Here is a 14013-nt window from a genome sequence, read left to right on the forward strand (position 1 = left end):
ATGCCTGAGACTCCGTAATGTATCAGTCTGGATCTGAAAAACAAACTTGACAGCAGAAATACGTCAAATTGATATTATACATATATCATTCTTAAAGGGGAAGGTGGGAGGGAATTTTTCTATCGATGTTGTTCGGGCGATTTCAGCTAGCAAACTGGTTCAAGGGGGTGGCAAATACATGCACGGACTTCTCGTATTTTTTGCCGCCAAGTGTGTAGATAATAGATAAACGAAACAAACCGTATAACGGAATGCAAATAATGATGAATAATAGCCGACAAGTAATCTCTTTCAACATGACAACAAGTGAATATATATCACCAGAAAATAACACCATTTATTTCTACAAGAGAACATAAATGCATCTATTGTATCTTGTTCTTTATTTATATACACTTACAATAGTTTTGCACCAAGCCCTCGAATTACAGCAAATTGAATGTTTTAAGCGTTCGAATCACGGAATCATAGAATTTTTAATGCAGTTTTTAAAAGCTACAAAAATATACACTGATGTATAGTAATAACTATTTTGAGAGATAAAACTCATGTATCATGTAACTTCCAATCAGAGGTCTATTCAAATTTGTCAGTATGTTGATACTATCGAGCTTGTTGGCTTATGCACGGGGACTATAGGTTTAAGGTATGGTACTGAATACAAAAATGTAATGGAAAAATAACTCAAACATTTTATCTGTGAAATTTATTCATGTAACAGTATATTACAATTAATTGATTTACTATTTACTGGCCATTATTCCTATGTTGTTTTATTTCTAGGTGCACATACTTTTTACTAATATAATATAACTTGATGTTTTTCTTCTGACCATAGAATAGTTTTCAGTCCATATTACATGATTCAGATTTTAACACATATTTAGACACATGTACGTATCTATACAAACATATTAAATACATTTCGAAGTCCAATTACAGAAACACTTTCTAACTTACATGGTACACGAACAATGATTCTCAATATAAACATCCTATGTCTTTACCTATATCATATAACTTGATTTTTTTCTTCTGACCATAGTTAGATTTTCAGTGCATAATTGCATGATTCATTTTTAACAGATATTTGTACACATATTCTCATCTATATACATTTCACAGAGGAAACATACATGGTACAATGATTCCCAAAATAAACAAATAGTTTAAAAACAATAATGTTATAAAGTCTTAATCAGTTATCGTCACCATCTTGCACAAAACTTTAATATATACATTTTTCTTTTATGTGAAATACACACGTCTTTCTAATTTCAACATCACGATTGTTTAAATGAACAATAATGTTTGAATTTTACATCTTTCATTTGTTTAACGAAATTTCATTTCCACACTTTTCAAACAGTAATAATTATTTTTCCAGCGCCGCCAGGTGATTCCTCTGTGATCTCTTTTACCAGGAATATTAAAATACTGTCCATTGAGATTGGAATTGGAACAAGCGTTGTACCACCAGGCACCATGCCAGCTTATTGCACAGTTTCCAGACGACCCTTTATCATTGTCATTGTCGAACGTTGAGAACGCCATTCCATTATGATACGTCAGAGAATCTCCAGCATTTCCACTGTATCCACTCACCTCTATTTTGTACTTGTATTCTTCAGGGTATATCTTAAACTTACTATACTTTGCAAAGGCGCGATTTCCTTCAAAATCTTCCATATCTATTCTCAGCTCATGATCTCCTGTTGATGTAAGAATACTTAAATGTTCATTGCCTAGCCAGAATTCACCATTCACATCGCCGAAGCCGTTTTTATACTCAGTCCAGTTACGATAGAAATCAACCTCACCATTTATTCTTCTCTGAAACACAGTCCAACCCCCACCGTCTGTGGTTTGGTCACAGAAAACCCAAAGCCCATTTTGCAGTTTATAGGTGCGGGTGCTTAAATTTCCGGATTTTTTTGCGCTGGAGCATGAGACTATTTCGAGGCCAGTATATAGGCCTGTTACTAACATTTCGATGTTTTCAATCTTTCTTGTGTTGATTTTAACTTGCTCCACAACTTCATCTCTTTTATTACTATTTAGTGTAATTGATTTTTCAAAAATACTTCGAATATGTTTTTCTATTTCAGCTGCTACAATTCTAAATTCTTCTCTTACAAGAAAAGAGGTGTGATTAATCTCATTACGCAAAGCTTTCTGTTCCTCAGTAATCTCATTACGCAAAGATTTCTGTTCCTCAGTAATCTCATTACGCAAAGATTTCTGTTCCTCAGTAATCTCATTAATCTGGAGGGCAATGTCGGTTTTTATAAACGTATCTGCTTCTTCAGCCCGCGAAATCAGTTGCTCCGTCTTGTTTAAATTTACCATACAATATTTGTCCATGCCCTGTTTCATTGAAATCAAATTGTTTTCAATCTTTGGAATTTCTCTACGGATTCTCGCAGTTTCAGACTTTTCATCCTTAAACGCAGCCCAAAGTCGCGTGAAATCTTCCCTTAAATGCTGTACACTTTTCAAGTCAACTTCACCCGTTTCTGGAGCCACGTTAACGAGGCCAACTTTCTGTTCAAGAGACGCGTTCAGTCTTTTATCTATTTCATCTAATCTGTCAATAATATCCTCATAATCTTCAGCTCGAAATTTTGATTCAGAATTGACTCTATTTTCCAAGTATCTTATTCTTTCTATAACACGTTGCGAAGCAGAACAATAGATTCCGATGATATGAAAAATAATTAACACCGCCCTTTTAATGAATGTATGCTCCATTTTGATACGTGTTACAGATACGCCTAGTAAAAGAAACGTCAGTTTTACCTTTCACTTTTCGTTTATAATGTCCAGTTAGAATATAAATCACGTTGAAAGATTTGAAATCTTTGTTCTGAAATAATTTAGACTAAAATATATTGTATTTCTTCATGTTAGCAAAACGTTGTCAATTCTTTTGAAACTTGTACTAAAATAATTTAAACGCATTCAATACGTCTAATATATAATATATTTTTTTCGTGTAAGCACATACAGAAAGCGCCAATATGACTAAATACAAGCGCCAAAGCACGTGATTATGTTTCATATTAAGTTGATTTAAAGTGTGTTTCTGTCTGTTGCTTTAAGGGGTTCAAGAGGTTGCACTTAGTTTTTGATCCGTAAATTACAAATCTCAGTAATCATCCCTCACGTCTGTTTCCTCGAAACATTAGCATTTTTATAATTACTCATTTATTTTGGTTATTATATATATAAGTATATCAGTTTTTCTCATGAGATGGCCAAATTGTATAAATCTTCCTTTTCAAGAAATAAGAAATTAAGACGCCAAAACTCTCACTGGTGGATTTTTTTAACGATATATGCAATGCCCAGCTTCCACTAAGATTCGTTATGTTACATTGGCGATCTTTTTGAAGGTGTATACGTTACATAGGTTTGCATTTGGAAATAGCCGCTGCTAGTTAGACTAGCTCCTAGTCTATGATATTTTTTATATTTTTATCTTTAACGTTGTGAATATATATAGCCAGTCTATATCCTTGGTCCAATATCATATGATAATGTAAACATCAGATCTCTAAGAAACTCTCCTAAATGTTATGTCTTTAATCTCGGTGAATGAAATAAGTATTATGAGTCTAGTGGCTAGACTAGCTACAAGTCCAACCAAAGACCTATAATATACAAAGATTGGCAGCTTTTCTAAATCTCACCAAATCACGCGGCAGATGGGCCAACTCTCACAAAGTCACGTATGCAAATATCTCGTGCTCTATTAAAGAAAAATATCATGCAATAGATCAGGAGTTTATCTACAAAATGACACCTTATTTGTCAAAATCTGACCGTGAACAAACCAAAACGTTTTGTGTAAAATACAAAAGCTCTTACATATAATTTGCCATTAAATCACTATACTAGCAAAGTTTAAGTGCACATTTTTTGTAATCATTTTAAATGTAAGATACTAAAAATACTTCCTTGTCATGTAGAAATGATCAGTTTATAAATTAGTAAAATTTTCAGGCACAAAATTTCCATGATTAATTAGTAGTTTGCAAAAGTAGTTTCTTATCTTTGTACATTATAGGTCTTTGATCCAATTAAGTGTTTTGTCTTCCCTTTTATACAGCTTATTATGCCTAGTTTGTGAATGGCTTTATGACAATTGGCTATTATGTCTAGTTGGAATGGCTTTATGACTGATTGGGTATTATGCCTAGTTTTTGAATGGCTTTATGACATGATTGGCTATTATGCCTTGGGTTTTTGAATGGGTTTATGACATGATTGGCTATTATGTCTAGTTTGTGAATGGCTTTATGACATGATTGGCTATTATGCCTAGTTTGTGAATGGCTTTATGACATGATTGGCTATTATGCCTAGTTTGTGAATGGCTTTATGACATGATTGGCTATTATGTCTAGTTTGTGAATGGCTTTATGACATGATTGGCTATTATGGTATTATCACAGAAAATATCTTTAATTTCTGGTGAGAATATTAAATGAATGAAAATCAAACAAAATATGATTTTATTGGTCCTCATCCGAAAGCGACGATTTTTTTTCAGGAAATTTGATAAGCTCCAACAAAGTATGACTTACGAAATGATATATCTCAAACAGTGATTTGTCGTTGAATAAAGTCATTGTTTGTAGTCCAGATGCGAAGGAATTACATCACGAGTGCGAAGCCCGTGTGATATAAAAAAGCCTAAAAATTGTTTGTTTCCGTCGGGTATTCCCACCTACCCTAAAAATTTGCCGCTACCTTAAATGTTTTTATGGCGTTGGAAAACAAAATCGATATGTCCGCTTTTTTCTATACTTTTAGGTTTGTATTGAAAAAAACAACAACACACCCAACAAAAAACTTCCTACCGTAGATAGGCTATCTTCCTTTTTGTGTGCTTGTGTGTGTGTGTGGCGTGGGGGTGGGGGGAGGGGTTGGGGAAGGGTGTTACCGGAAACGGACAATATTTATTTTAGTCCTAAGACACACCTCAACGACAAACACGGCAAATTACTGTTTAAGATATATTATTTCAATTCTAACAAGTTAAGAGAGATTTGTATGTACATCTTTGACGACATAAATAAAATATTTGCACGTTTTGTTCGGGTTTCTTTACCGGCGCACCGTAGACTAGCCACTTGACTGATAATAATATACATTTCTACATTTTTCCCTGTTTTCACGAATTCAGTTTCATAGAGACAAAGGCCGGTCTATTTTAGAGATTTTCACAGAAGAATGATGTTAAAATTATCATGATATTAGACATAGGATGTAGACTGGCTCAGTTCATTACATTCAATCATAAAAATGTAAAAAGATATATCAAAGTCTAGGAGCTAGTCTATGCGCGCCGCTATGACGTTTGACGCTATGGCTTAATAATAGTGACGTGGGTGTGACTTTACGTCTGCCTTATTTGACAGGAAACAAATCGACTCGTGTTGAAATGCTATATTTACTGTGATTTTATTACCTGCGGCCTGAAAGGCCCGACTTGTCTCTAGTTATTGAATGCAACAAGTAGTGTAGCACATGGGGACTGGGTGATTTCACGTGACTTTTTACCGATATGCGATTGGCTTATCGCATTTATGGAACGCCGTTTTTGCATATCGCTGGCACTCTATAAAGATATATAGAGAAAAGTTTGTGACCTGATCCCTCATTCAAATTTTTTTTATATAATTTTTTCAAACTTTCAGCAATGATCAATAATGATACCTTGTTTGCATAAGGGTTTTTGTTTAATTGCTCTTCAATTTCCTGGATTATGGTCCTGTGTTGTCAGATAATTCCAGGTGAAGGCATGAATCACATTTGTGAAAGCTCTTGTAAAGTATTTCAATAGTCAAGGAATGTGACCAGTTAAGCTAAAAGTTGTTATACATGAAAGGGAAATATAATTATTTTTGCTTAAAACAATAACTTTCGAGAGTTAAGAAATACATAGTTCGTAGATCTACTTAGAAATCATGTTGAATGGATTAATATTTCCTACATTAAAGCGAAATGGTATAATAATAATAATAATAATAAAACAAGTACGTTATCCACCCATAAGTTACTGTCAGCAATTTCTGGTCTGTATTACTTCTGGCCGCAGGAAATCTTTCGACTTGTTGATAAACTGCCATATTGATACTCCACCTAGCCTGGATAAACTATGATAGTTGTTAAGACATGGATAAAAATTTTATAAGTTTGTATTCCTCTGTTTTATCGGGTGTTCATAGATTTATTTTTATCCGAGTAGGCCTACTAACAATCAAGCTATGAATCGCAGGTCGAAGAAACATTTTTCAAATCACATCATCTTTTCTATTCAGAGAGTCGGATGGAATAAAGGCCTGCAAAAGTGGCAATTTTAGATATCTCGTAATATTCTTTCAACTTTAATTATTTAAAAAAATGTGCAAAACAGGTTGCCCGAAAGCAGCGGTCGAGCATGTGCAGTGCTAAAAACACTGCATAAGATAATGGTAGATTTCCCATAAGCACAGAGCATCCCAAGCACAGCCATGCATCGCAAAGTAGGCCATTAGGCTCAGTCGCAAAGTAGATTAAGTATATAGGCTGGGGATCAGAAACATCTACCATGCATACCCCTAGACATTTTTATAAATTTTGCAAACGCTGGTCCTGCCAAGCAATGTGGTAGCCTGCCTACGAAAAACGTCTGGGTGGATTATCGTCTATATGGTTGTCATTTCCAAAAGTGTAAGGTTGTCATGGAAACATTGAAATCATATATAGTACAAAAGAGTTTTTTTCATGGGATATAGTTTTTTTTTTTAATTAAAAGTTGATCTTGCCAAACAATTTTGTACCTATTCATGAAATAAGTCTAGGGCCCTGGGGTGTGGGTGCGTTGTTGATGTTGCTTGGCCCGTAGGGCCTACACCAAATACCACAAGTATATGTACATGTTAATTATCAAAAAAGTACAAAAATATAGAGTGGGTAACAAAGAGAAGTGGTATTTTACTATTTAAAAAAATGGGGCATTAATAATTATTATTATATACCTTACTATAAATAGTAACAAAAATGCCGTTTAAAACGGTCATTAGGGCCTATATTGACGAATCCATAATGGCGCAGTGCGCCTCACGCGCCATAATCATAATGGCCCCGGGTAACCGGAACGTCAGCGCGTTCTGACGCTGACGTCATGTAGCAACGTCATTATGGCGGTGAAAGGGTGCTGAATCATTTTCAGATCGATTGTCAAAAAATGATGGCACTGTTGATCAAAAAATCAATACAAATGATGCTTAGGCCCCATGAGTTTGTAGAAAAGATAATTATGTAAAATGAAAATAACAAGATGAGTATGAAGCGAAGGTATATAATAAAAAGGTCAATAAACGGCTGGTTGTGCCTTCTAGCCATAATGGCACACCTAGTTTCATAATGGCCCTCGGGCTAAAGCCTTCTAGCAATTATGACACTAGGTGTGCCATTATAGCAAGAAGGCACAGTCCAGACTTATATTAACCTCTTATTATTATATACCTTACTATAAATAGTAACAAAAAGACTATTAAAAACGGTCATTACGGCCTCTGTTGACGAATCCATAATGGCGCAGTGCGCCTCACGTGCCATAATCATAATGGCCCCGGGTAACCGGAACGTCTGCGCGTTCTGGCGTCGACGTCATTCAGCAACGCCGAAATGGTCGGCGAGCGAGTCGGATCGGTTATTGAATTTAGATGGACTTGTACAGGATATAACTAATAAATTGGACACATATCAGTTGAAAGCCTGAAAAATGATAATACAAAATCGGAAACAAAATCTGACCTAGAAAAAGTGGAGGAATTTACAAGAAGTGTCGGAGAGAAGCGGCAGTGTTATTTATTTATTTGGGTTTTACGGCGCACCAAGTGGAAAATTCAAAAAATGGTGCATTAATAATTATTAAGTGGGACTGCAACAGACAATTATCTATCTGCTTTTGACGTCAAACCCCTTGCGGGAACGTAGACAACTTCAAGCGGGAATAAGAGCACAACAATAAAATTATCAGTAACCTATACAACTGAACGCTGAAAACGTTACTATGCAATTTAGATTTAAGATATTTGTAGTACAGTCTCTCATGTCCTTTGATTTTACCTTGACTGGTTTCAGATTTTTAGACAAGTAGCATGAAAATGAGGACATAGCGAGAACCGGTTACAGGTGTGACATGAAAAACGTAAGACCTGTGAAATACATAAGACTATACGTACTGCGCATGCGCACAAGATGTTTACATCGATGTCGAGCATGGCCGTGAAACATGTAAGACTGAGCAGATTACAGCATAAATTTATGATTTTATCATCCTTTTAGATAGGGACAGGTTTAGTTTTGACATGAAGACACAAGTGGAGAAACATTTTCGATTAATACAAGTATACTGGGTAAGTAATTTGTTAGAATTAATACTTATTTTTGGAATGGAAGCTGACATTGTCGATGACAACGTTCGAACGCAACTGTCCGTAAATTTCACAAGGTGGTTTTACTTATTGTAGGCTTAGATCTACGTCTTTTTAAAAAACTGATAGTTAAGTCAGATGACATATTTCAAAATAAAAACAATAATATAATTTCCCAAAAAAAGTTCAGTCTTCTACAGTAACTGTTCTATCTGATTACGAAACGAAAGTAGGAATGTTGTGAGAGATCGTGTTAGATCAGGCCCAGATCCAGGGCTGGGCCGGGTGGGCCCGTGCCCCCCAGTTGACTGAGAAGTGACCTATACTCATAAAAGGGTGCAACACCTTATGTACCAGTCACTTTATGTACCAGACACTTTACTTACCACTTTGACACTTAGTGTAGATCAACCACCTATATATTAAATAGAAATCATAAAAGATGACCCTTACTATTTTGGCCGAGGAATATTTTTTTTCATAACATTTAGACCCAGAAACGCACCAGAGGCCACCATTTCATACCTGTATTTAATATTTTTTCCAGCTTGAAAGCCCCTGACCACCAAATCAAGATGGGAGTAACATGCCCCAACAATGTCTCAAAATTTAGAGATAAAAATATACCAGAGGCCACCATTCCATGCCCTGAGGGTATCGTTATTTCGAAAATTTACAGGGAAGAGCCTGCTCCCCGTGTACGTGTGTATGTTCAATGTGGGAGAATTAATGCTGACTGTGCTCTGTTACATAAAGCATCCGGATGATTCAGGTTTTGTTTACGCCAGTAAAAAGTCATTGCGTGCGTTTCTGTTATTTCATATACGTTTTTTATGCCCCTACTTTTGGGGGGCATATAGATTTGCCCCTGTCCGTCTTCCGTCCGTCCTTCCGAAAATGTTGTGTCGCGCGTGGCTCCAAAATTATTTGACATAGAGTCACAAAAGTTTACAGGAATGTTGGTCAGCATGTGTAGTTGTGCACCTGGGGTTTTGCGTCCGGATTCATTCAGTTGTGTAGTAGTTATGGCCCCTGACTTAGTTAAAAATTGCTCATTTTAATGTTGTGTCGCGCGTAGCTCCAAAAGTATTTAACCTAGAGTCACCAAAGTTTACAGGAATGTTGGTCAGCATGTGCAGTTGTGCACCTTGGGTTTCGCGTCCGGATTCACTCAGTCGTGTAGGAGTTAGGGCCTCTTACTTAGTTAAAAATTGATCATTTTAATGTTGTGTCGCTTGTAGCTCCAAAAGTATTTGACCTAGAGTCACCAAAGTTTACAGGAATGTTGGTCAGCATGTGCAGTTGTGCACATGGGGTTTCACGTCTGGATTCATTCAGTCATGTAGGAGTTATGACCCCTGATTTAGTTAAAAATTGGTCATTTTAATGTTGTGTCGCGCATAGCTCCAAAAGTATTTGACCTAGAGTCACCAAAGTTTAAAGGAATGGTGGTCAGCATTTGCTGTTGTGCACCTGGGGTTTCGCATCCAGATTCATTCAGTATTGTAGGAGTTATGGCCCCTGACCTAGGAAAAAATTTGTGTCCTTTGTCATGTAGTGGGGGCATCTGTGTCCCATGGACACATTTCTAGTTATATGCTTAAAAATTAACAGACATGCGTATATGCATTACTGCAAAGCGTAATTTATGCTAATACACATCTTACCTGGATCAAAGCGTAATTTACGCTAATACACATCTTATCTGGAGCCCTGTCCCTGAATCCCCCCAGTCAAAAATATCTGGATCCGGCCCTATATACAAATCCGTTGTATTTTCTATTTTTAGAACTGATAAGACATTGATCGGGTTTATGTAGGAATTTCTGAATACATTTTTGACCAGTCTAAGCTCATGCATGTATACAAGATTTTGAGAAAACTGTACCAAAATTGAAAAGAGACAAAAGTAATAATTACTTTGCAATATATCCCCAAGATGATTTTATGACGGATTATCTTTGAACACCTTGACTCAACAGTCACATTATCAAACTTTCAAAGGTTATTAGTAATTTCCTGAATACCGATGGTTAAAAATAAATAGCCAATTTATTAATGGTTAATGCGAAAGCGATAATGTTACACACTGATAGCCGCACGAGAACTACATGCAGATATACATGTAGACTTGCCATAGTACGCTTATCAGCGACCACTACTGCGGGAAATATAAAGTGGTAGTATGGGACTGGGAATTCATGACATGAACAAATGTGTGGGGCACCGCCCAAGACACACAGACGCACAAACAACACACGCACACACATATGCAGGAAAAACCAACAGTCGGACACCGCCTGAGGACGGCCGGCAACCAACATTAAGGTGGGCACGATAACTTCATCATAGTAAAAGGTTCTGCACTCGACTTCTTTAGAAGGTAGCACTTAAAAAGTTAAGAAAAGGGTTGGTTGAAAAATGATGTTTTAAATAAAATGCGAAAAAAAGTTTCAATAAAGTCCGGCCTTTGGGGACTGCGGCCAAAATTGTTCTGGATCCATAATTTGCTTTACTTTGGGCCCCACAACGCTTTCAAAACGTTTACCAACTCACGGATCCCCTTTTTGTCACTTTTTTTTCTTGTTTGGCTCCCAAATCGTAAAAAAAAGGGTTTTTTTATGCAAGAATTGTATTAAAAAGAAAAATGAATGAAAAAGTTAACCCTTACTCTGTTAATTCTACCTTTTTCAATTACGGGGCCAAAACTGTTAAAATGGGGGGCTTACCAAGAAGATTTGACAAATGGCGAACATTGCCCCCCGGGTGAGACTGCCGGATTGCAGGCTGTCATATCTGCATGGTCGCAAAGGCAAACCAATCGTGTCCAGCATGAGGGGGTTAAGAGTTTTCCACATCCCGTTTTTAAAAAAAACTTTAGTATGTTTCGTGAAAAAAAAAGTTAGAACCCAAAAAATCTAAATGCCTCCAAATCGGGTAACGTTGAGGGCACCGTGGCGTGTATAAGGGGGACTCAACACCCCATAAGCGACTTGCAAAATGCATAGCGAAAAAAAGGGTTTAAATTTGCCGTCCATATCCTTCGTACCTGCATTTTGTGTGAGTGTACATAAAGCACTCGTTACTGAAAATCGCTAAAAGTGAAAAAAAAAAAAATAAAAAAAAAAAATTTATATTATAATGGTTTTTTACTTTGGCTCTTTAAAACCCAGGAATTTTTTTGGACCGATTAAAGACCTAATTCTTTAACACCCAAATATGGTTTTCCTTCATTTCTAATTTAAATTAGTGGCTTGTTGCTTAAGGGAGTACTTGAAAAAAAAAAATAGCAGCCTTTTTTCTTTACTTTTTTTAAAGGCACTGACCTCCGGATCGTACAAAAGCAAATTTAAAAAAAAATTTTTTCTGTAGTTATCGGGAAAATGCTATATTTTTAAGAACTTTGAAATTTAAATTCTGCCCTTTTTGTTAGGGAAACAAAAGAGAATTAGTTATTTAAACATTTTTTACATTGAAAAGTAAAAGGTTTTGTCCCCTTACTAGAGGTAAACTGCCTAAATTTTAAATTCTTTTTTAAAAGAATACGTACCCCCCGGGGTTATTGGCAAACCGGGAAAGATTTTTTTGACCGAGGGCCGGGGCGACCCCGCGGGGGCATCTTTCATTTTCTTGTTTTGGGCCCATTTTAAGAGAAAAAAAAATTTCATATCTAATGTTTATGGAAAGCCCAAAACTTCATTTTTAAAGAAATATCATTTTCCCAAAAACCGTTAATTTTTATAGGACCCCAAACTTCAGTTTTAAAGAAATATCTTTTTGCCAAAACCAAGGGTCTGCCTTTAAAGATTGCAAACAAATTTCGCGAATATTTGGAAGCAATGCTAAATATTTCTATTTTACCCCAATGAGTCTACCCGTGTGTTTCTTTACAAAAACGAAAAAATTTCCCCAACAAAAAAAGCCCCTAGCAGCAAAATCGTGGAAAAGGGCGCGTGTAATGTAGCACTGTACTTTGCTAGTAGAGAAACCCGGGCAAAAGCGGGCGTAGCAAAAAAAGCATTAAAAAAAAGTACAGACGTGCAAACAAACACAACATTTTACCCTCAAAATTTCTTAATGAGCTTTTTCCATCTTTCTTCGGGACAGTACCTTAATTTAAAAAGGGGGGTGCTTCCCAAAAAAGGTACTGATAAATGGCGAACAGTGATATCTTGTCATACTGCAGGGATGTCGGGCGACATGATCACAGGTCGCAAATCAGAATCAATCGTGTCCGTATAAGTCTAACTGCTTATAGACTAGAAAAGACTGTATAAATATATTTCAAATTTTTTTCCCCTTTTTTGCGAATTCTTTCAAGGACAAACCAGCCTTTTTGAGATTTTCAAAAGGGGAAAGATGTTGAAATATCTTTGGCGTAGGAAAGGGGCCAGTTACTACATTTAATCATAAAATTTGAACAGATTTAACAAGCCTGGAGCTACACACGCCTTTGAAAAAATCAGGGGCAAAACCCACTACTTGGAATTTTCACTCTTTACCGGCCCCAAACCTCCCCCCTTATCCTAAATTACAAGTAAATAAACAACATCACAAGTTAATTCCTTCACAGAAATGAAAATCACGGAAAACATTGTAAAATAAAATATTTTCTGTTGTTTAAAAAAAAACCCCCCCCACAAACGAAACTGTAAATATGTCCCAATTTTTTGCAAAAAGTCAGGGTCCCAAAAAAAAAATATGGAATCATGAGTCCCACCTCTGCCTTCTTTGAAACAAAATCAAAAAGGAAGGGGTAGTAGCAATTTTAAAAAAAGGTAAACACTTCTATTAGGTGTCTCAGAACAATACGGTCATCCCCTTTTCAAAAACGGCCTAGTTTTGTATTTTAGTAAGAAACGGGCGGTTATGCACATGCGCCTGATCGAAAGTAAGAAGCTGCCCTGAATAGTTGGTTAAAAGCTATTTCTATACAAGACATATTTCATACTTTTGTACCATAATAATAATAAAAAAATAAAAATTAATATAAAAATTTGTCAACCCCTTACTCATTCTGGGGGCATATTTTTGACCTGTGATCAAAAAGCTAAAAGAAAAACGTGTGAATGTCTCAGAATTTTTGCCGACTTTTTCATCCTGCCATGCTTTGTAAGTTGTAACATTGAAAGTGTCGCCCCCCCTTGATCGAAAGAAATCAAATCCCCAAATTGGAAATCGTTAATGAAAATTTTTACAACAAAATTCGGTCATTAAAATAAATTGTAGTGAACATTTCCAAGTCTTTTTTGGTCGGGTTTCCTAGAACCCGTCCGCCATTGTTCAGCACATGCCCTCAAAGGAAGAACTATTATTGTGCCCCGAAGTTCCTTGGTCCCGGGATACCTAAACAGCTGAAACATACGCGTAAATGAAAAATTTTATGAATGACAAATGCCCTTTAAAAGAAAGTGTTAGGGGTGTAAGAATTGTATATAGCGCTGGCTTTCTGGGCCAAAGGGATGAATTACCAGAACAAATTGGGAAGCGAAGAACATCAAAAAGCTGTATGCCGTAACATCCGATTTATGGGAAAAGGGCGAAAAACAACCGCTCCATTACACACAATGCAGTTTCTTTT

The 14013-nt window shown here is 36.2% G+C and overlaps 2 protein-coding genes across 8 annotated transcripts in view; both read right to left on the reverse strand.

Moving 5' to 3' along the window:
• Positions 1-14013, reverse strand: part of LOC123542122 (coronin-1B-like) — a 204828-nt gene that overhangs the window by 92017 nt on the left and 98798 nt on the right. The window lies entirely within an intron of this gene.
• On the reverse strand, positions 692-2941 carry LOC123542262 (angiopoietin-related protein 7-like). The gene has a single exon (XM_045327996.2). The coding sequence runs from the start codon at positions 2749-2751 to the stop codon at positions 1336-1338; it is 1416 nt and encodes a 471-aa protein (XP_045183931.2). The 5' UTR covers positions 2752-2941; the 3' UTR covers positions 692-1335.

This window comes from Mercenaria mercenaria, chromosome 19 (assembly GCF_021730395.1).
Source record: "Mercenaria mercenaria strain notata chromosome 19, MADL_Memer_1, whole genome shotgun sequence".
NCBI lineage: Eukaryota > Metazoa > Mollusca > Bivalvia > Venerida > Veneridae > Mercenaria > Mercenaria mercenaria.